Source organism: Drosophila gunungcola, assembly GCF_025200985.1.
Source record: "Drosophila gunungcola strain Sukarami chromosome X unlocalized genomic scaffold, Dgunungcola_SK_2 000043F, whole genome shotgun sequence".
In the NCBI taxonomy this organism is placed as follows: domain Eukaryota; kingdom Metazoa; phylum Arthropoda; class Insecta; order Diptera; family Drosophilidae; genus Drosophila; species Drosophila gunungcola.
This window is the reverse complement of record NW_026453191.1, coordinates 234,234-254,887: the sequence shown is the minus strand read 5'-3', so window position 1 is coordinate 254,887 and position 20,654 is coordinate 234,234. Positions and strand designations below refer to the sequence as shown.

The following is a 20,654-nucleotide window of genomic DNA, read 5'->3' as shown; positions in this document are numbered from 1 at the left end:
ATTTAATTAAAGAATTTTGTTAATTAATTTTATTAATTTTTGACAAAATACTTGACCAGCAAATATTGTTTGAATTATTCAAAAAAAATGTTTCAAATTAAAAAAATAAAATATTTAAAAAAATGTTAATTAAAGATTATACTACGAATTATTAAAAAAGCCTGTTAAATTTCAGAAAAGTTGTTATATTAGTTTACAAGTTATTTTGGTCACCGAATTTAAAAATGCCATTTCAAAAAAAAAAAACGACCCCAAAATTTTAAATTAACACAATAGTCAGTCGTTTTTGCAACAAATTCTTTTCTTTCAATGCCCACATTTTTGTGAATTTTGTTCGGATTGACTTAAAATAACTTAGATAGTTATACGTACTTTAAAGTTGTTTAAGTTACATGTTACTACCCACCAATGAAAGGACAGCTTAAAGTAATATGAATAGCTTTTATATGCTTATACCTAAAACCTGCTCCCTTTCTTCCAGGCTATGGCGAGCTGATAGCGGCCCTCACCCGCCTGCAGAATCAGCTGAGCAAGAGCGGACTGAGCACGCTGGCGGGTCGTGTTTCCGCCGCCCACAGTGTCCTGGCCAGCGCCAGTGTGGCCCATGTCCTGGCCGCCAGGACAGCTGTGCTGCAGCGACGGCGTTCCCGGGTCTCCGGGCCACTGCATCACAGTGCCCTCGGCCTGCAGAAGGATATTGTGGAGCTGCTGACGCAATCGAACACGGCGGCGGCCATCGAGCTGGGCAACCTGTTGACCAGCCACGAAATGGAGGGCCTGCTCCTGGCCCACGATCGCATTGCCAACCACACGGACGGCACGCCCTCGCCCACGCCCACGCCCACTCCGGCCATCGGAGGAGGAGGAGGGGGAGCGGGATCCACACTGAGTGGCCACAGCAGTCCGGTGGCAGGACCAAAGCGAAACCTCGGCATGGTGGTGCCGCCGCCGGTGGTGCCGCCACCACTGGCGCAACGCGGAGCCATGCCACTGCCGAACGGAGAATCCCCGCCGCCGGTTCCCATGCCACCGCTGGCCCAAATGCCCATGTCCATGCCCGTATCGCTGCCGATGAGTGCCTGCTTTGGCACACTGAACGACCAGAACGACAACATCCGGATCATACAGATCGAGAAGTCGACGGAGCCACTGGGCGCCACGGTTCGCAACGAAGGCGAGGCGGTGGTCATTGGCAGGATTGTGCGCGGCGGAGCGGCGGAGAAGTCGGGCCTGCTGCACGAAGGCGACGAGATACTGGAGGTCAATGGCCAGGAACTGCGAGGCAAGACGGTGAACGAGGTGTGCGCTCTGCTGGGCGCCATGCAGGGCACCCTGACATTCCTCATCGTCCCGGCGGGTAGTCCACCATCCGGTGGCGTGATGGGTGCCAGCACCGGGAACACCCTTGCGGGATTGGGTGGAGCACATCGCGACACCGCCGTGCTGCATGTGCGGGCGCACTTCGACTACGATCCGGAGGACGACCTGTATATTCCGTGCCGGGAGCTGGGCATCAGTTTCCAGAAGGGCGATGTCCTGCACGTGATCAGCCGCGAGGATCCCAACTGGTGGCAGGCGTATCGCGAGGGCGAGGAGGACCAGACGCTGGCCGGTCTCATTCCTAGTCAGTCGTTCCAGCATCAGCGCGAGACCATGAAGCTGGCCATTGCGGAGGAGGCGGGCCTGGCCCGATCCCGGGGCAAGGACGGATCGGGCAGCAAAGGAGCCACGCTCCTTTGTGCGCGCAAAGGTCGCAAAAAGAAGAAGAAGGCCAGCTCCGAGGCGGGGTAAGCCGGATAATCCCCTTCTTGCAGGGAATTCCCTTCTAAACGTTACCTTTTCCCCGTTCTTGTAGGTATCCCTTGTACGCCACCACGGCGCCGGATGAAACGGATCCGGAGGAGATACTCACCTATGAGGAGGTGGCCCTGTACTATCCCCGCGCCACCCACAAGCGGCCCATCGTCCTCATCGGCCCGCCCAACATTGGAAGACACGAGCTGCGCCAACGCCTGATGGCCGACTCAGAGCGGTTCTCCGCCGCAGTGCCACGTAAGTGAAGACACCAGACTATGAGCTCTGGCATATCTCCACCCATCATGGCTTCAATTCTCATCAAATGCCGCTGCATCGTTTACAACCACCTTTGAGTGGCCCTACTTTGACGTAATATTTCCACCCATTAGAAAAGGAATTTTTTCATGATCATGCTAAGATGGTTGAAAACGGTGCATCATCTGTTGAGTTTGTATAAGTCTTGCCTCAACTCCCTTCAAATGCCGCTGCATCGTTTACAGCCACCTTTGAGTGGCCCGTCTTTAACGTCTCTGTCTGTCTCTCTTCCGCCGGGCAGTCTTCTATTTGCTGGAGGAGAAGCTCAAGCCGGCCAAGGTCAAGGCCCAGGCTGCCAAGGGTAACGGGCTGCGCTTCAGAGCCCCTGAGTCCCAAGAGCCATTGCTAGCTTTAGGTCCTCCCCATCCCCCCCCCCCCCCCTTCCAAAACCAAGCCCAAAACCTTTGAAAAAGATTTCAAATATCCTATTTAATTATTGGGCTTTGCTATTCTCCTTAGACACATCACGAGCCCGCAGGGAGGGTGAAGTGCCCGGAGTGGACTACCACTTTATCACGCGCCAGGCTTTCGAGGCGGACATTCTGGCGCGTCGCTTTGTGGAGCACGGCGAGTACGAGAAGGCCTACTACGGTAAGTTTGATTGGGCTCAGCAACATAAGATATTTATTAATATTTCTGATACGCAACAGGCACATCACTGGAGGCCATACGCACGGTGGTGGCCAGCGGCAAGATCTGTGTACTCAACCTGCATCCGCAGAGCCTCAAGCTGCTGCGCGCCTCCGACCTCAAACCGTATGTGGTGCTCGTGGCGCCGCCCAGTTTGGACAAGCTGCGCCAAAAGAAGCTGCGCAACGGCGAACCCTTTAAGGTGAGTTTGAATCTACATATATGGGTGTATAAAACCAGATCTAACCCAATTATATGTAGGAGGAAGAGCTCAAAGACATCATTGCCACGGCCAGGGACATGGAGGCTCGTTGGGGTCACCTATTCGATATGATCATTATTAACAACGACACGGAGCGCGCCTACCACCAGCTTCTGGCCGAGATCAACTCGCTGGAACGGGAGCCGCAATGGGTGCCCGCCCAGTGGGTGCACAACAATCGCGACGAGTCATAATGGGGTGGTGTCTATCCACACCGACAACCACACCGACACCTGCACCCCTTCCCCCAGGATCCACCCGCCTACACCCCCTAATCAAAACCAAACTCTTTGTAAATACAATTTTCAATTGAGCCATGAAGCGGAGAGCAGGATCGATTCCAGTCCAGTAGTTCGGTTTGCCTGCAGAAGCGATTACCCCAAAAACCCCTCCAATATTATATATATATGAATATATTTATACTATTCGTTGCATATGTGCATTTTAGTCTTAGAGCAAAAGGTTTTTAATCGTGTGTATCCCCTTGTTTTGAAAGCATTCCAGCCTCTTTATGTATGTTCACAAAATTTATTGTTCCAATGAATTATCGGGGATGCCGCAGAAAAATTTAGTTATGTGGAATCATCAATTAAAAAGTGATTTTAAGACATTAGTAATTTCTGTGGCATTGCTGTTTATTTTTTTTATAGTACCACTACCACTAATTTATATTGTAAAAGTATTTTTTTTTTTTTTGTTTAAACTAAGCTTGAGCACTTCCTTAATTTCAAGAGGCAAATTGAAATTGTAAAATAACGAATGAGCGATGGAAGGAATACGAGCCCAAAGGCCAGAATATGGATAGTACCCAATAAAATGTGTAATAATACCCATAAGCGACTCCGAGTGTTAACAGAGCCAGATCAATCCGAAGAGATCCGACGGATACGGATACAGATTCAAATTCAAATTCAGAAACAGAATCAGAATCAAAATCAGAAGCAGATGCAAGTGTTGCAATTACGTAATCTATTTACTTTATAACATATTTACTATACGGATATACATACACATAAAATATAAATCGAAGCGTACTTAATACAATTAATTTTAAACGAAACGAATGCAAGAGCAAACCGAAAAAATAAAAAAAAAACCGTTCAAAGGAGAAACAACAAAATCAGTAAGTCATTGCCAAAAAAAAGAAAATTATTAAATAAATGGGGGTAAGATGATGATGATAATGATGATGATGCGGAGAGTTAGGAGAATCACTTAGAGAAACCACTCCACGAGCGATATTGTTAAAAACAAAAACGGAAACGAAAAAAACAAAATATTTAGCCAAGTTTAAGCACTGTAAGATAATGGAAAAACCAATAAACGAATGCAAATAGTAAACCGGCAAAAAAATGCATTAGGCTAAGACGTCAAAAAAACAAAAACAAAGAAATTTCCAAGTAAATGTTGTTGTAATTAATTACTTAAACCAATGCGACTAGAGAAGAGGGAGGGCGGGAGATACCGTTGGTTTCAACTCCAACCACAACTAACTAACTAACGAGCCGACATAGTTGCGATACGAAATATGACTTGCATAGGATAACTCTATAAAAATTCCATTGAAATTCCGAAGCATCCGGACGCTAAATCCAGAATTTTATATTAAAATAAAAAGAGTGGGTCAAGTAAAATAGCAAACTATGTCACGCAATGTTAAACACTTTAAAGATTCGAAAAGGGAATGATATCTAAATATACCATAATATACATATACGGTCCGGTTGCCAGATCCATTTCGTTCTACTTTTTTTGGATGCGATTTTGCCCATTTTCTATTGAGTCCCCGAGATCATAACTTATCTGGATCACTTATGGATTCTTGGGAATCGGAATTGGAATACTTTCAGTCCAACAAATTAAATCGAAATCGAAAATGGCAAATGGGGTTAATAATAATAATATTCGAAAACATTTTTTTTTGTAGTCAACAAGGTATAAAAAATGTGTGTGCAGCAAATCTGTTTAAGTTTTATTTATGTATGTGTGTGGTGTAGCAAAAAACTAAACTAAATACAAAATAAATACCTAAAGAAAAACAAAACGGATTAAAAAATAGGCACGGTTATTAAGCCATTGTACGAAATTAACGACATTTATGAGTAACCCTAACGCAAGAATGCGGACAAAGTCAGATGAAATAACAATATTAATAATAATAATAAAAAAGACAAACCAAGTAATATAAAATTTAACAAGCGTTTTTCTGGTTGGGTGGAAGAAAATTTGAATTTTGGAATTTTTATAATTGACAATAGTACGGGGTTACATCATCATTTTTTGAGAAAATTGGTTAGATTTAAACATTTTAAACTGTGAATGCCATTCGATTGGAAATTTTATTACGAATTCAACGGTGTATGACATTCCAACATTTGACCATTATTTCCTTGGGTTTTGACACAAAAACCAAATTTCTAATGTGTTTTTTGGGATTTTTGGCTATTTTTCAAACAAAATTATTTCTGAAGAGTCTTGTTGTTGTAACTTGCCAAAATAAGGCCCAAAGTCAAAAGAGTTGCTATTTTGAACAGCTGGCAACCTATGCCATCCATCCCTGATCGATTGAAAACAATTAATTTAGTTTTGACAAAAAAAACCGAATTTTGAAAAATGTTTTTTGAAAAATTTATTTTTCACCAAATTTCTGACTTTTTTGTAAGGGGGTACATCATAATTTTTTGCAGAAATTTGAAAATCTGAAGCAATTTTAACTGTGAATGCCATTCGATTGGAAATTTTATTACGAATTCAACGGTGTATGACATTTCAACGTTTGGCCATTATTTCCCAGGCTTTTGACGCAAAAACCAAGTTTTTAATGTGTTTTTTAGGGTTTTTGGCGATTTTTTAAACAAAATTATTTCTAAAGAGTTTTTTGTTGTAACTTTGCCAAAATAAGACCCAAAGTCAAAAGAGTTGCTATTTTGAACAGCTGACAACCTATGCCATCCATCCCTGATCGATTGAAAACAATTAATTTAATTTTGACAAAAAACCCGAATTTTGAAAAACGTTTTTTGAAAAATTTATTTTTGACCAAATTTCTGACTTTTTCGTAAGGGGGTACATCATCAATTTTTGCAGAAATTTGAAAATCTGAAGCAATTTTAACTGTGAATGCCATTCGATTGGAAATTTTATTACGAATTCAACGGTGTACGACATTCTAACATTTGACCATTATTTCCCAAGATTTTGTCACAAAAACCAAGTTTTTAATGTGTTTTTTTTGGTTTTTAGCCGATTTTTCAAACAAAATTATTTCTAAAGAGTCTTTTGTTGTAACTTTGTCAAAATAAGACCCAAAGTCAAAAGAGTTGCTATTTGAACAGCTGGCAACCTATGCCATCCATCCCTGATCGATTGAAAACAATTAATTTAGTTTTGACAAAAAACCCGAATTTTGAAAAACGTTTTTTGAAAAATTTATTTTTGACCAAATTTCTGACTTTTTCGTAAGGGGGTACATCATCAATTTTTGCAGAAATTTGAAAATCTGAAGCAATTTTAACTGTGAATGCCATTCGATTGGAAATTTTATTACGAATTCAACGGTGTACGACATTCTAACATTTGACCATTATTTCCCAGGATTTTGACACAAAAACCAAGTTTTTATTGTGTTTTTTTGGTTTTTAGCCGATTTTTCAAACAAAATTATTTCTAAAGAGTCTTTTTGTTGTAACTTTGCCAAAATAAGACCCAAAGTCAAAAGAGTTGCTTGTTTGAACAGCTGGCAACCTATATTATCCATCCCTGATCGATTGAAGACAATTAATTTAGTTTTGACAAAAAAAACCGAATTTTGAACAACGATTTTTGAAAAATTTATTCATGTCCAAATTTCTGACTTTTTTGTAAGGGGGTACATCATCATTTTTTGAAGAAATTTTAAAATCTGAAAAAATTTTAGTTGTGTTTGCCAATCGATTGGAAACTATATAACGAATTCAAAGATGTTTGACATTCTAACTTATGGCCATTACTTCCCAGGCGTTTGATACAAAAACAATTTTTCATTAAATTATAATACTTATTGAAATACTTAAAAATACAATATGTTATTACATTATTATTTCTTAAGTATCAAACTAATTAAAAGTCAATTTAAAACATTTTTGTTATAATTTTTAAATACTCAAGAGCCTAGTTTTGCTTACTTTCAATAAGATACTTTGTTGTACCTGTGTTGGGTAAAAAGTAGTACCACGATTTACCTAGGCACGTATCTGGGTACAATTATTAGGTTCAATTATTTTGTTACTTCCCAACACTGGCCACAAAGCGTAAACAACTACGGGCATACTAAACTTGCATGAATTTCTGGACAGGATCGCGCGGAGGAGCAAAAGGAGCCACCGGATCAGGATAGAGAAGCCATCATGGCACCACCACCGCCACCGCCGACCAGCAATCAGCAGCCACCACCACAGCAGACGGCTGCACCTCCTCCACCGCCAACGGGGCAAAACATAGCGCCATCGGGCGCCTTTCCAGGTGAGCTTATCCTGGTTCTTGGGCCAAGTGATGATGTCTAACGCTCGACACCCTTCCACTCGACAGGCTCACTGACACCCGGCTGGAACGATCCGCCACCAATCTCGGCGGATGCCCTGACCAACAACGCGAACAACCGACGGCCACGCCTCGACCTCCGGAAGCGCGTGGCCCACCCGCTGGACGGGTTGTCCGGACTGTCCGGCGGCCTGGTAGCTCCACTCACGGAAGCCACGGCCTCACCACGTCCCGTGGCCATGGTGCCGCCCCAGCGCCAGATTCCCTGTCCCGATCCCAACAGCACGGCTGGCGGAACAGCGGATGCGGGCGGATTCGGAGGATCCAATGCCAATCCCATGCGGTTGCCACCCTTGGCCCAGGCCATAGGCATTGATCCCTCCAAGGTTCCGGTGGCCATGGTGCCGCCGCGGCAGAAATAGCACGTACTAGATAGCCCCACATGACGGGCATACATAGGTTAAGGAACTGCAAATCACTGTGTTCTCTCGGGCGGCCTGGAAACCTATATTTTTCTATGTTATCCACTTAAGACACCTCACGAAATACAAATGCTGATGGATGGGGCTGCTGGAGACCCCAAAACTTGAGAACTTTTCTATAAATTGGGGAATATCACACTTTGTGAATTCTTAAAAAATGTCTAACATTTTCATATCTTAAGACATTTGTATAAGTTACATTTTTTTATAATAGGTCATTAAGACCAAAACTTCCCATTTTGAAGTTGAATATTTGAACTTTTTTAAGTTTTTTATATTTATTATTTTAAACTTTAAATCTAGTACCGGCCCTTTGGAAGAATTAAGAAGCTTAAAACACGCAGCTATGAGAGGAGAAAGGTATGTTTAACATTAATTTAAGGCACTTTAATTTATTTTAGTATAAATAAGAGCACATATTTTATTGAGGCACTCTTAGAGTCAGAGGTTCTAGTTTATTTAACAACAACTAACAAACAAACAGAACAAAATGCAGCTAAATAGGGTCTGACATCCTTTACCAGGACAACGGAGAGCCATCGTAGCTGACGAATCCACCGTTCTGCTGCTCGCCCAGCTTCCTGATCGTCTCCACGATCTGGCCCGTGCTGGTGGGCACGTCCAAGGGGGCGTTGCTGCCACCCATGTCGGTCTTCACCCAGCCGGGATGCAGACTGACGCACATGATGCGCTGCGGATACAGATCGATGCTCAGCGACTTGGTGGCCGCATTCAGGGCCGACTTGGAGGTGCGGTACGCGTACATGCCGCCATCCGTGTTGCCCTGAATTGATCCCAGGATCGAGGACATGTTGATGATGGCGGCACGGGCCACGCCCATCGGCAGCGCCTCGTTCGTCTTGGCCGCTTTTTTGAGGAGCGGCAGGCAGGCCTTGGCCAGCATAATGGGCACCACCGTGTTGGTCTGCAGTGCGTCCAGCAGATCCTGCGATCGAGTGGCCGTAATCCTCGTCGATTTGGGCGCTATGCCAGCGTTGTTGAAGAGCACGTTGAGTCCCTTGTCCTTGGTCACGCCCTCGATGTCGGCGACTAGCTTGTCATAGGCCTCAAAGTTCCTCAGATCTGCGGAGTTAACTAGTTAAAAAGCGGTTAATGGATCAAAAGAACAATTACCAATCTCGAAGATGTGGATGTTGGAGTGCTGCTTGGCTAGATCCTCCAGTTCCTGTAGGTGAAATAAAATAGCAGGAGGTTAAACATCGATTAACAGCGAATTTGTTACCAGGCTGATAGTTTTTGGTTTTTGATTTCAAAAGCAATTAAAAAGGCGCCCCCCTGCAAATCAGACTTTGTAGTGGTGGCACTGAATATCGTAAGCTATCAGTATTGCCACGCCAAACATCGATGAAATCGATGTTTTGAAAACATCGATGACATCAATGTTTCTCCACCTCTAGCGGTGACTTTGCGTGCTTGTGGTGTGTTTGTGTTTAGCAGTGAAATGTTAGCGAAACGTCGAGCTAACAGCAAAATGTTAACAAAACGTCGATCTAACAGAAAAATGTTAGCGAAACGTCGAACTAACAGAAAGCTAAATTTGAATTTTTGATAACAACATCGATAAGACCGAAGTTTTGGAAACATCGATAAGACCGATGTTTTGAAAACATCGCTGACATCGACGTCGGCATCGACGTTTCTCCATCTCTACAAAAGCTAATGCAAAAGCTATCTTCTCCTATTCGTTTCGTGCTTTCGCGAGCCGCTTAAAAACACAGTCGAAACCGCAGCAACCGCTTTTCCACTTCCGCGTTGCCGCACATTACCTATCCACTGCTAATCCTTGTTTTCGGAATAATTTACCTGGAGAGACTGCCACTAGAACCACAGACAATGGCGCCCGTGCAAGGTGAGTTTTTGGGATCGGACGCGGAATTGGCGGCACGAATTGGGACTAAGTTATAGCGAACTTTATGCTCGCGGATTGTTCGCGTAGTTTCTGAGGGAAAGTGAGTCACCTCACTTACATTTAACTGGACCAAGTACGGACCCCTTACCTTGGCTTGTCCGCGATTCCGGCAAGTGGTGAACAGATGCTGCGGCGGCTTGGGAAGATTCACCAGGGCCTTCACCAGTCCCAGGCCGAGTCCTCGATTGCAGCCGGTTATCAGGATGGAGTTCATGTCTCTTCTGCGGCACAAGATTCTCCGCCAAAACGACTCACGGTCAAAATCTAATCGCGCACTTGAGATAAAAGCCCAAACTATTTAGGCAGTGTTTAGGGTGCAATAAAGGGCGGTATTGGACTGTTCCGTTTGTGGATTTCACCAGATCTCTCCGTGCTTATCAACCGAATTTATTGCCGTAACACAAGCGTAGAAGCAGGAACAAATCAGGCGTAGAAATAATTTGACGCCGGCTGTCTGGCAGTGTTGCCAACCATCCGTTAGTTATCGATACTGCGCATTGCCAAACGTGCGTTCAATTAGAAACGTTTCGAAAATTCTAATTGGACTCTCTGCGGCACATCTATGGCCTTCCCAATTGGCATTTTGCAATTCCCATTCCGACTCCTCTGCCATTTCTCTTTAGCCCTGCCTTCGCATCTGCGCCGCTATCTTTTCTCTCTGCTTCTGTTACGTAGCCGTTTATCGGCGCGTCTGCCTGCCCACCGCATTCGCAGCATTCCCGCAAAGACCAGCGACGTGTTTGTGTTGTGTTCCTCCGTCTTTTTTTGTGCCCTTTCGCGAAAGTTTTTTTCCAGCCAATTATTGGAAAGGGGTAGTGAGGTAGTGAAGGGGAGCCGCCAAGATGAACTTGTGCAACTCGAGACTCTCCGTTACGTTCGTGCGGCAGTGCTCGACGATATTTACGTCTGGCATTCTACAAAACAAGTGCCGCCTCAGTAGTTGTTCCAGTAGTTCCAGCACCCAACGAAACATGAGTTCCGGACAGCGAGGATCCCGCGACAGTTCTGGAAGTTCAGGGTCGGCGGGGTCGGCTGGAACGGCGGGGGCGGGCGGTGCGATCCCCTTCCAGCATCCCCACTGCGACCGGGCGGCCATGTACGAACAACCGGTGCGGAAGATGAGGACCAAAGGAGGTGAGCCGATATCGATTGCCGCCGATCCGGATTGGCAACGCGGCGGTCGATAGTCGTCGGGTTTCCACAAGTGTGCGGTGTGATTTTGCTGTTTTTGTGGGTTTCTTGTGTTAACCCGACGCCATTATTATGCAATAACTATTACTTGGCTCCCTTGGCTTATCGGGTTTCTGCCTGCGGCACGTATTCGCAAAGGTTTAATGCCGGCATTTACTTCACATTTGCAACGTCATCGTCAATCGCCATCGCACCCAGTCCAACTGGAATTACAGTCGGGGTCGCATTAATAGCACTCGCCCTTATCATGCTTAAGTACATGATTTGTGCTCTGGTCGTGGGCGCTAAAAGGGGTGCATCTTCTAAGTATAATGGTCAACAAAATTCTGATTCACTCATTTCATATTTCCTGTTTTTTTTTTATATTGCATAAAGAAGTTCATAAAACCCATTAGTCATTTAAAAATTTAGAGATTAACCATATACTAATCATTTTTTCATATGAAAAAATTTGGTTAGAAATATTCTTACGATTCACTCTAAAACTTTGTTACCATTTTCAAATATAAACATGTTTTTTAACAAAAATATATAATCCATTAAATTTTCAAAGAGACAACTATAATACTTCAAAATAATTTAATGCTTTCTACACCACTTCAGCTCTTCAAATAGATCTCTTAAAATTGCAACATTTTCTTATAAAAAATAGTAGTTTATTTGTTAAATACCATTGTCATATATGTGCAAATAAACATATCCATTGGGTGGGTATAGATTTATATACATTTTAACAGCGCAAGATCAAGTTTCCCTGCGGTATGAATAATTAGCCAATCCATATTCATATTAGAGCTTTTGTTTCTAACAAGAAATCATCATATCCATATAGTATGATTGATTTGTTAGTTTCCCTTTGCGGAATGTTCGAGAATCGCTTTATTGGGTGCCCGTGCACCCATGATGATTTCACCATATCTGAATCCGTATCTCTATCTCTATCCCTATCTGTATCTGTATCTGTATCTGTATCTCTGCTGGGCAAACAAACATCTTCGACACTTGCATCATCATCGCCCGTCATCGTCATTGAATTCCGCAATTAATTGCAGCGTGACGACAATTGTTTATATCGCGCGATTACCCGATTTCTCCGATTTCTGGGTGGGAGGAGGGCTAAGGGGCAGGAGGGGGCTAAACACAAGTGGGCGGAAGGGGGCGTGGTTACAGCCGATAAGCCCTAGTGTTGTTGCCAACTAGTTTTGGGGCGTAACCATGGTAAAATCCAGCAGGTCAAAGCAATGACTTATGGGCGTGGGTGGATGGGGGGCAAGGGGCGTAGGGCGTGCGGCGTGGTCGGTGGCCATGTCGCCAGATGATTGCTCCAGTTTGATTCGAACTCTCTGACCCAGTGGCATGCGGCATTTGGCACCGCTATCGCTATCGCCACCTGGCATCTACAGAAAGAGCTTCCTGTGGCGGCTGAAAGCTGAAAGGAACGAAGGAGGCCCAGGTTCCGATTGCAAGGTGCAGATTGGCCAAAAACCAAACAGTCTTGATTCCCATTTCGGTCTGGATGCATCTGTTCGAGTTCGTGCCCGTTTCCCAGCTGGTCGAGGGTGAACCGCGCCACCGGAGGAGCATCTACCGATCCGCCTATCTGGACATTCGAGTGCGCGAGGAGTTGGCCAAAGGCAGGAATGGATTATGCTTAAGGGATAGGAACAGGGGAAGACAGTAGTTAAAGAGAAACAAACTTTATAAGTTAAACAACATTTCTTATTGATGTCAGTTATCAGTCATAAACTTAAGCTTGAAACTAAACTAGATACTAAATACGGCAAACGACAAGTAATAGCAACAATATTCCCTTCGAGTAATAAGGGTTTTAGAGTTCTTTAGGTGAGCGTGATGATTAGTCAGTTAAAAAGTCAAGTTATATGACTAGCCTTTTTTGGCGATTGTTTCTCAAGATTTGGTGAAAGGCTACTCTTAACCTTTTGTAAACCTGTTTTCCAAATGTTATTCCTCTAAAAAATATATGACTCAGGAACTCTTTTGCATTAAATAATTATTAATATCATTTTTGGCTTATAAATGGGATGAAACCATTCGGTCAAAACATAGGAATATATATTTATATAAATTGGATGTTCACTTGGTAAGCTCTGTAGGCCATAAAGAGTACTCACCCAAAACCCTTCTACCATATTTATACAGGAACCTACGACTACGACCTAGTTGTGATTGGCGGCGGATCAGCTGGCCTGGCCTGCGCCAAGGAGGCGGTGCTCAATGGCGCCCGTGTGGCCTGCCTGGACTTCGTGAAGCCCACGCCCACGCTGGGCACCAAGTGGGGCGTGGGCGGCACCTGCGTCAACGTGGGCTGCATCCCCAAGAAGCTGATGCACCAGGCCTCGCTGCTGGGCGAGGCTGTCCATGAGGCTGCCGCCTACGGCTGGAACGTGGACGACAAGATCAAGCCGGACTGGAGCAAGCTGGTGCAGTCCGTGCAGAACCACATCAAGTCCGTCAACTGGGTGACCCGTGTGGACCTGCGCGACAAGTGAGTGTGGTGTGGCTATAGCCCCGCTTAAGAGATCCCATTAATGGTATTTTGCTTTTGGCGCCCTCAGGAAAGTGGAGTACATCAACGGACTGGGCTCATTTGTGGACGCGCACACCATGCTGGCCAAGCTGAAGAGCAGCGAGCGCACAATCACCGCCCAGAACTTCGTCATTGCCGTGGGCGGCCGTCCCCGCTATCCGGATATTCCCGGAGCCGTGGAGCACGGCATCACCAGCGATGATCTCTTCAGTTTGGACCGCGAGCCCGGCAAGACCTTGGTTGTGGGAGCTGGCTGTGAGTGCCATTACTTTGCCAGTTGGAGGACAACTAATGTAACCTTTCATCCTTTCATCCCCCCATTCAGACATTGGCCTGGAGTGCGCCGGATTCCTGAAGGGTCTCGGCTACGAGCCCACCGTGATGGTGCGCTCGATTGTGCTGCGCGGCTTCGACCAGCAGATGGCCGAGCTGGTGGCCTCCTCGATGGAGGAGCGCGGCATTCCCTTCCTGCGCAAATCGGTGCCGCTGTCCGTGGAGAAGCAGGACGATGGCAAGCTGCTGGTCAAGTACAAGAACACCGAGACCGGCGAGGAGGCCGAGGAGCTGTTCGACACCGTGCTGTGGGCCATCGGCCGCAAGGGTCTGGTGGAGGACCTCAACCTGTCCAATGCCGGCGTCAGTGTGCAGAAGGACAAGATTCCAGTGGACTCGCAGGAAACCACCAATGTGCCGAACATCTATGCCGTCGGCGACATCATCTACGGCAAGCCGGAGCTGACGCCCGTGGCCGTGCTGGCCGGTCGTCTGCTGGCCCGCCGCCTCTACGGCGGAGCCACCCAGCGCATGGACTACAACGATGTGGCCACCACCGTGTTCACGCCCCTGGAGTACGCCTGCGTAGGCCTCAGCGAGGAGGACGCCGTGAAGCAGTACGGAGAGGACGAGGTGGAGGTCTTCCACGGCTACTACAAGCCCACGGAGTTCTTCATCCCGCAGAAGAGCGTGCGCTACTGCTACTTGAAGGCGGTGGCCGAGCGCCATGGCGACCAGCGGGTCTACGGACTGCACTATCTGGGACCAGTGGCCGGGGAGGTGATCCAGGGTTTCGCTGCCGCACTGAAGTCCGGTTTGACCGTCAACACGCTGATGAACACGGTGGGCATTCACCCCACAACCGCCGAGGAGTTCACCCGGCTGAGCATCACCAAGCGGTCGGGACTGGACCCCACACCGGCCAGCTGCTGCAGCTAAGCGGGATTGCGATCCTCAGCAGCCGCCTGGGAGACGCCTTCGTACACCCGCTCCACTACCCAATCCTCCAACCCAATGAATGGCTGTTGATGCCGCGGCCCAGCGATCGAAGAGTTCAAGCAGTTCCGTTTCAGTTTCCACAATTAACACCCCCGCACACACAAAAAACAGCTCTGCGCAAGGGAGGGGCACTGGGCAGCAGCGATGATTCCAGTGGAACTCCAGTGGATTTGCCCGCGCAGCTAGCTTAAGCATCCCCATCCCACGACTGCTGCGCCGCCGACATGCACTCAAAATTTTGAATTTGTTTAAAACCTATGAAAGTAACCATGAAATCCCCCAAATGTCTGGTTGAAAAATACAATTTTTCACCCAAAAAACTGTGTTTTTGTAATTATTGAGTCTCTTTTGGCTAGTTTTCTGATAAGTCTTTAATCTTTATGACCAATATGACTCGTTGATTATTAATTATGGATGTAGTGAACCTTTTACCCTTTGTTCTCAACATTTTTGAGTAGTTCTTATTTGAAAAACATTTGATATGCAATCGCCCCCTCCATTCATTAGCCATGCAAATTGTAATTGCAGATTGACGTGGCTCTAAACTGAATCGCTTTTGCGGCCAATATCCATTTTATTCTTGTAAACTGTAAAGTTGTGAGCCATTTAGCCAATTATAGTCTAATTCTAAATGCAGTTTCGGTACTTGGGAAGCCGCAAGGCTATCAATCACCTGAGTATAATGGCACCCTGGAGAAATACACAATGAATGGGGAAAACCTCAAGGTTGTTTTCAAAGGAACAAATTCGAGGAAGTGCGTGGTAGAAGGTAATAAGAAATTACAGTGTAACCACAACGCATATTTATAACGTTAATGAGCCTAAGTTACAAGTATACGTCCTGAAAATCAAATTAGAAATTAGTGAGACATTGAAAAGGCGGATTAGATTAGTCATTGTTTGATGCTATTTTTACATAAATAGAAATCTTTAACAAAACATTGAAAAGGCGGTTCAAATTAGGCATGTTTGGCAAACAATAAATTTTTGAAATATAAAGACAAGGCAAGAGTACAATTAACGAGCTGTAGAATATTATTTAGGCATTAAAAGCCTTCTATATATAGTAGGCCATTATCTTCAACATGAAACAAAGCGAGATGGCGATAAAATGTAGATTTATGATTATATGTGTTATATTAAACTCCCAAGCCAGTGAGAAATCTCGATTGATATTTTCTATTACATTTTTATTTTGGTTTTCCTATTTTTCGTATTGAATAACTCCTTTGTTTCGAACAACTTGAAAGACTTTTTCATTTACAACTGCCCCAGCGCTGGGGCCGATCCCAGCTGCTCCCCAATCCGCTCCTGCGCTGGCTCATCCTGCGGCTCCTCCTGCTGTCTTTGTGTCCGTAAGTATTTGGGGGCGTGGCGTGACGTGTCGTGGCGTGGCGTGGCGTGGCGTGGCGGGGCAAAAGGTCGAAGAGCAGAGTTAGAAAAAAAAACATTAATTATTCATTAGTTTAGATCGCCTAGATGGCCACGCTCTGCTTGGCCTCGTTATCCCGCTGCTGCTTGTTGACCGCCGATATGCACTTGGCCATGGTGGGCGAGGCGCGCGAAATGGCATCGGTCATGAAGTAGTCGCGCAGCTCCTTCAGCTTCAGATCAATGGGGCCGCCGCCGATGGATTTGCTCTGCAAGCATAGGGTGCGGTGACATTAACAGGGTATGTAAGATTAGAGAAAGAGTAACCTACGATAGCACCCGCTACGCCAGCCTCGCCGGCTGCCTCCAGCTGTCCCAGGCGCGTTAGATGCGGCGCCACATCCTCCAGGCGGTTGCGCAGCTCGTCCAGGTTGTCGTACGGCAGCGGCTTGCCCACCACCTCGGAGAGGGCGCGCAGGATCTTCCAGTCCTCGCGGGCCATGCCCGGTGGCGAAACGCCCGGCAGCGTCTGCTGCGGCCTGCCCTCCGTGTTCACGTAGATGGCCTGCTTCTCTGTGTAGGCGGCGCCGGGCAGCACGGCATCGGCAATCGAGGCCCCATTGTCGCCGTGCGAACCAATGTAGACCACGAAACAGTCCTTGGGCAGCTGCTCGCGGGTCACCTTGCCGGCGTCGGCGTTCAACAGGAAGAGCACCTTGGGCTGCGACTTCACGGCGATCTGTGCGCCCGCCTTGTAGCCCACATCTAGGGCGCCCACCTGGGCGGCGTTGTTCTGCAGCACATTGAAGGGATTCCAGTTCTGCAAGCGAAGAGGCAAAGCAATCAGGCAACCGGTTGAAACAGTTGAACTATAAGGAGCAGCAGACTTACCGGCTTCTTCAGCTTCTTGCAGTACTCGGCCACGGTGGCGTGGATGGCGGCGCCATCGGCACGCTCCAGCAGATCGGCTCCGATGATGATGGCCGGCTTCTTGGCCTTCTCCAGAACCTTGGAGAAGGCATGCGATCCGGAGCAGACGTCCGTGACCAGGGCAGCATCGGCGCCGAGGTTCTCGTGGTCGTAGGAAAGATCAATCTTGGGTCCAATCGAGGCGATCTGCAGCTCGTTGTGGACGTAGGCCTTGCGCAGACGGGTGTTGACCAGCGGGGCCTCGTAGCGGGGATTGGTGCCCACCAGGAGAACGGCGTCGGCCTCCTCCAAGCCGGCGATGGTGCTGTTCAGCAGGTAGTTGGCCCGCGAATCGGTGCCGCCTTGGATGAAGCCCTGCTCGGTGGCCACCACTTCGCTGCCCAGACGATTCAGCAGATCCTTGAGGGCCACCTGAGCCTCCAGATCGGCCAGCTGGCCGGAGATGCCGGCAATCTGGCCACCGGCCGCCTTCACGGCCTTGGCCACGGCAATGAGGGCGCCCTCCCACTCGACGGCCTGCAGTTCGCCGTTGGGCATGCGCACCATGGGCGCCACTAGGCGCTGGCGCTTCAGACCGTCGCAGGCAAAGCGCCCCTTGTCGGCCAGCCACTCCTCGTTGACGTCCTCGTTCTCGCGCGGCAGGATGCGCAGCACCTCGTTGGTACGGGTGCTGACCACGATGTTGCTGCCCACGGCGTCCAGCACGTCGATGCTGCTCACCTTGCGGATCTCCCAGGGACGGGCCACGAAGCTGTAGGGCTTGTTGGTCAGCGCGCCCACGGGGCACAGGTCGATCACGTTGCCGGAGAGCTCGGTGAGGAAGAGCTTCTCCACGTAGGTGCCGATCTGCATGTCGTTGCCACGGCCGGTGGTGCCCAGGTCATCCACGCCGGCGATCTCGGAGGCGAAACGGATGCAGCGGGTGCAGTGGATGCAGCGCGTCATGATGGTCTTGACCAGCGGACCGATGTCCTTGTCCTCAACAGCTCTGCGGTGATAAAGAAAGGGTGAGATGATAAGAAATTACAGGAATACGAGGGGCTAATTTGCGTTTGGTTTAAAAGGTTTAAATATTAAGAATGCCAAGGCTATTCAACACCAAAGTAATGGGCTTGGGTTTTGGTTGTAAGTCTATCATACACATATGAGTTACCTTGCAGGTTTAAAATGGTTTAGCCACCAGAAAATATCAATCTTCCGCTTTGGAGATGAGATTTGGAGTACAAATAACTATCACAATGTTAAGCTTGATTTTTAGAAATCATTCAATAATTGTTTAGCTGTATAAAGATTTCGATTCGCGGCTTAAATTACAAAGTGTATGGTAATCGTAAAAATGGTTTGATTGATTTTTTGCAGGTTTGAACAGTATTAAGTATTATTAAGTTGCTTTTCAGATGATAATCTCTTGGCAAAGCGATACTTAAATTGATACACTATTTAATATATAACTTTGCTTTGGCATGTTTAAGCAATTTAAAAAGATAGTGGTTAAGCTTTTAAAGATCTGTAGCCATAATAGCTTTAGCCCTTTTTTCCCTACCGCTTGACTGTGTAGTTGATAGTTATTTTGATTCCTAGCACAATATTTAACTTGGTTTGGGCAGTTTTGAACCATTTGGAAGGCTAATGATTTAGCATGCAATGCTCTATAGCCATTATAGCTTCCATAGAACGTTTTCCCTACCGCTTGCCGGTGTAGTTGATGTCCGTGAAGCGCGAGCGGTCGGATCCGAAGGCCATGGCCTGATCCTGCAGGTCGCACTCGCCGCCCTGGTCGCAGATGGGGCAGTCCAGCGGATGGTTCATCAGCAGGAACTCCATGACGCCCTCGCGCGCCTTGCGGGTCAAATCGGAGTTGGTCTTGATGCGCCAGCCCTTCATCACGGGCATGGCGCAGGCGGCCACTGGCTTGGGACTCTTCTCCACCTCCACGAGGCACATCCTGCAGTTTCCGGCGACGGCCAGTCGCTCGTGGTAGCAGAATCTGGGAATCTCCACGCCGATCTGGGCAGCGGCCTATGGAAATAGAGCAGGGAATATGGGATCAGGGAAAGGAGACTTCCTTGAGCAAGAAAGGTGACAATACCTGCAGCACGGTGGTGCCGGGTGCCACCTGCACGGGAATGTCGTCCACAAAGACCTCGATCTTCTCGGGCGCCTTCGCCGGTGTCTGGGCCACCATGGCGCTGGTGCGCACCGCCCGGCTGGCCATCTGATGTGTGGGCGAGCCCAGAGCGCCCAGCGCCTTGACTAGCGGTGCCCGTATCATATTTTCTGCAGCGATATAGAGGAACAGTAACCAAAATTCAGTTGCAATCGTTGGGAGCCAAGAGAAATTACATAAGTGGAGGGGTACGCTCGATGCCAGCATTAGCCCAATATCGATTGTTACCACTTGGTGGGCTGTTCCGGAGGCAGTTGCTCCACCCAAGCGCCACTTGCCACTCGGTTTGGTGGCCCAAAAAGCCACGAAACCAGACGAAAACCTACCGAAATGCTGGAAAATATTCCTGTGAGCACTTAATGCGGAGACAACTTTTTTTAATCGGTTTGCTTTGACAGTCGGCCGCGTTGCCAACTGCCGCGTTGACAGCTGACCCGCCGCGCTTATTTATCGGTTAATTTATTTATTTAATAATTAGTAGCTAACATACTGCTTAAGACAGCCTTTGATGATAGACAGCCCCCCAAAACCACATTTTCAATTAAGACAACTTGTTTCTATATAAACACACGATTTTATTACGTGTTTTTATTTAATTCGAGTAGTTGGCAACGCGCATGTAACAGCTGTTCATAATTTGTTTGGCCATTCACATGTCAACGCGGTCATTCAAATTCAAATCACAAATCAAAGATGGCGCCTAAAAATTTAAAAAGATGTATTTGTGGTTTTTAAGTTACCTTTTTTTCAAAATAAAGTATAAAACAAGGTAAAATTTATTTATTATTTATAAATATATGGCATACCAAGTTTTTAGGAAATTAAAAAAATGTCACATTTTTTTGAAAATATTTTCAATGGAGTACCCTTTTAAAAAATGCAAATTTTTATAAATTTGCTCACAATTTGTTGTATTTTTAATGCAGATCGTGTACCATGATTGTAAAGCTAATTTACGACTGTTTGAAGGGTTTTATATATTTACAAAATAATGTGATGGCTAATTTTAAATTTATTTAAAACAAAGGACGGTTATATGCAGCTTTCTTATCAGTCGGCATAGGTAACGCATTCATATAAATACTTATATCTGGCCAGGATCTTTGCCGCTGAATTCAAATTAATCAGCGCATAAATTACCGGCTTAAAAAGTTCAACATCGCTCTCCCGCGCTTTTGCCGCCACACAGAAAAAAAATGTATGCTAAATTTTAATTTTGTCAACTGTTTTGCTTCTTATTT

At 46.4% G+C, this 20,654-nt stretch overlaps 5 protein-coding genes across 24 annotated transcripts in view; 3 read left to right on the top strand and 2 right to left on the bottom strand.

The window, feature by feature from the left end:
* Positions 1–5,202, top strand: part of LOC128260869 (protein PALS1) — a 66,253-nt gene extending 61,051 nt beyond the window's left edge. For all 15 annotated transcript variants that reach the window (XM_052994152.1, XM_052994153.1, XM_052994155.1 and 12 more), the window contains 5 exons: positions 482–1,787; positions 1,856–2,052; positions 2,572–2,703; positions 2,763–2,944; positions 3,004–5,202. In XM_052994152.1, the coding sequence (XP_052850112.1) occupies positions 482–1,787; positions 1,856–2,052; positions 2,572–2,703; positions 2,763–2,944; positions 3,004–3,198 (2,012 nt within the window). In that variant the 3' untranslated portion in view covers positions 3,199–5,202. The remainder of the gene's footprint in view (positions 1–481; positions 1,788–1,855; positions 2,053–2,571; positions 2,704–2,762; positions 2,945–3,003) is intronic.
* A 2,065-nt stretch (positions 5,203–7,267) lies between these two features.
* LOC128260879 (circumsporozoite protein) lies at positions 7,268–8,115 on the top strand. The gene is made up of 2 exons (XM_052994185.1): positions 7,268–7,504; positions 7,571–8,115. Exons 1-2 carry the CDS (start codon positions 7,390–7,392, stop codon positions 7,942–7,944), a joined length of 489 nt encoding a protein of 162 aa, XP_052850145.1. The 5' UTR covers positions 7,268–7,389; the 3' UTR covers positions 7,945–8,115.
* A 298-nt stretch (positions 8,116–8,413) lies between these two features.
* LOC128260876 (C-factor) lies at positions 8,414–10,502 on the bottom strand. 2 transcript variants are annotated; one of them, XM_052994182.1, is made up of 3 exons: positions 9,248–9,341; positions 9,139–9,190; positions 8,414–9,087 (listed from the first exon to the last, which is right to left on the bottom strand). In XM_052994182.1, the coding sequence occupies exon 3, from the start codon at positions 8,906–8,908 to the stop codon at positions 8,522–8,524; it is 387 nt and encodes a 128-aa protein (XP_052850142.1). In that variant the 5' UTR covers positions 8,909–9,087; positions 9,139–9,190; positions 9,248–9,341; the 3' UTR covers positions 8,414–8,521. The 2 variants fall into 2 exon arrangements, with proteins under 2 accessions (XP_052850142.1, XP_052850141.1); XM_052994181.1 differs by lacking the exon at positions 9,248–9,341 and adding an exon at positions 10,023–10,502 and having other exon boundaries at positions 8,423–9,087.
* LOC128260874 (thioredoxin reductase 1, mitochondrial) lies at positions 9,674–15,246 on the top strand. Of its 4 annotated transcripts, none has more exons than XM_052994177.1 (4): positions 9,674–9,874; positions 13,286–13,631; positions 13,702–13,928; positions 13,999–15,245. In XM_052994177.1, the coding sequence occupies exons 1-4, from the start codon at positions 9,859–9,861 to the stop codon at positions 14,883–14,885; spliced, it is 1,476 nt and encodes a 491-aa protein (XP_052850137.1). In that variant the 5' UTR covers positions 9,674–9,858; the 3' UTR covers positions 14,886–15,245. The 4 variants fall into 4 exon arrangements, with proteins under 4 accessions (XP_052850137.1, XP_052850135.1, XP_052850136.1 ...); XM_052994175.1 differs by lacking the exon at positions 9,674–9,874 and adding an exon at positions 10,563–11,068 and having other exon boundaries at positions 13,999–15,246; XM_052994176.1 differs by lacking the exon at positions 9,674–9,874 and adding an exon at positions 11,119–11,439.
* An 868-nt stretch (positions 15,247–16,114) lies between these two features.
* Positions 16,115–19,893, bottom strand: LOC128260872 (NADH-ubiquinone oxidoreductase 75 kDa subunit, mitochondrial). Of its 2 annotated transcripts, none has more exons than XM_052994173.1 (6): positions 19,740–19,893; positions 19,336–19,523; positions 18,934–19,265; positions 17,208–18,234; positions 16,648–17,136; positions 16,115–16,585 (listed from the first exon to the last, which is right to left on the bottom strand). In XM_052994173.1, the coding sequence occupies exons 2-6, from the start codon at positions 19,516–19,518 to the stop codon at positions 16,421–16,423; spliced, it is 2,196 nt and encodes a 731-aa protein (XP_052850133.1). In that variant the 5' UTR covers positions 19,519–19,523; positions 19,740–19,893; the 3' UTR covers positions 16,115–16,420. The 2 variants fall into 2 exon arrangements, with proteins under 2 accessions (XP_052850133.1, XP_052850134.1); XM_052994174.1 differs by lacking the exon at positions 19,740–19,893 and adding an exon at positions 19,590–19,730.
* Between the last annotated feature and the right edge of the window lie 761 nt (positions 19,894–20,654).

What these genes read in the sequence shown, in the direction of transcription:
- LOC128260879 (XM_052994185.1), top strand. Translation starts at nt 7,390, where the DNA reads ATGGCACCACCACCGCCACCGCCGACCAGCAATCAGCAGCCACCACCA. An exon ending in GCCATCGGGCGCCTTTCCAG is followed by an intron (nt 7,505 to 7,570) that starts GTGAGCTTATCC and finishes TCCACTCGACAG; the next exon opens with GCTCACTGACACCCGGCTGG.
- LOC128260876 (XM_052994181.1), bottom strand. Translation starts at nt 10,148, where the DNA reads ATGAACTCCATCCTGATAACCGGCTGCAATCGAGGACTCGGCCTGGGA. An exon ending in GGAATCGCGGACAAGCCAAG is followed by an intron (nt 9,191 to 10,022) that starts GTAAGGGGTCCG and finishes TTTCACCTACAG; the next exon opens with GAACTGGAGGATCTAGCCAA. An exon ending in CATCCACATCTTCGAGATTG is followed by an intron (nt 9,088 to 9,138) that starts GTAATTGTTCTT and finishes TTAACTCCGCAG; the next exon opens with ATCTGAGGAACTTTGAGGCC.
- LOC128260874 (XM_052994175.1), top strand. Translation starts at nt 10,777, where the DNA reads ATGAACTTGTGCAACTCGAGACTCTCCGTTACGTTCGTGCGGCAGTGC. An exon ending in GAAGATGAGGACCAAAGGAG is followed by an intron (nt 11,069 to 13,285) that starts GTGAGCCGATAT and finishes ATATTTATACAG; the next exon opens with GAACCTACGACTACGACCTA. An exon ending in CTTGGTTGTGGGAGCTGGCT is followed by an intron (nt 13,929 to 13,998) that starts GTGAGTGCCATT and finishes CCCCCCATTCAG; the next exon opens with ACATTGGCCTGGAGTGCGCC.
- LOC128260872 (XM_052994173.1), bottom strand. Translation starts at nt 19,518, where the DNA reads ATGATACGGGCACCGCTAGTCAAGGCGCTGGGCGCTCTGGGCTCGCCC. An exon ending in CCGGCACCACCGTGCTGCAG is followed by an intron (nt 19,266 to 19,335) that starts GTATTGTCACCT and finishes CTATTTCCATAG; the next exon opens with GCCGCTGCCCAGATCGGCGT. An exon ending in ATCAACTACACCGGCAAGCG is followed by an intron (nt 18,235 to 18,933) that starts GTAGGGAAAACG and finishes TTATCACCGCAG; the next exon opens with AGCTGTTGAGGACAAGGACA.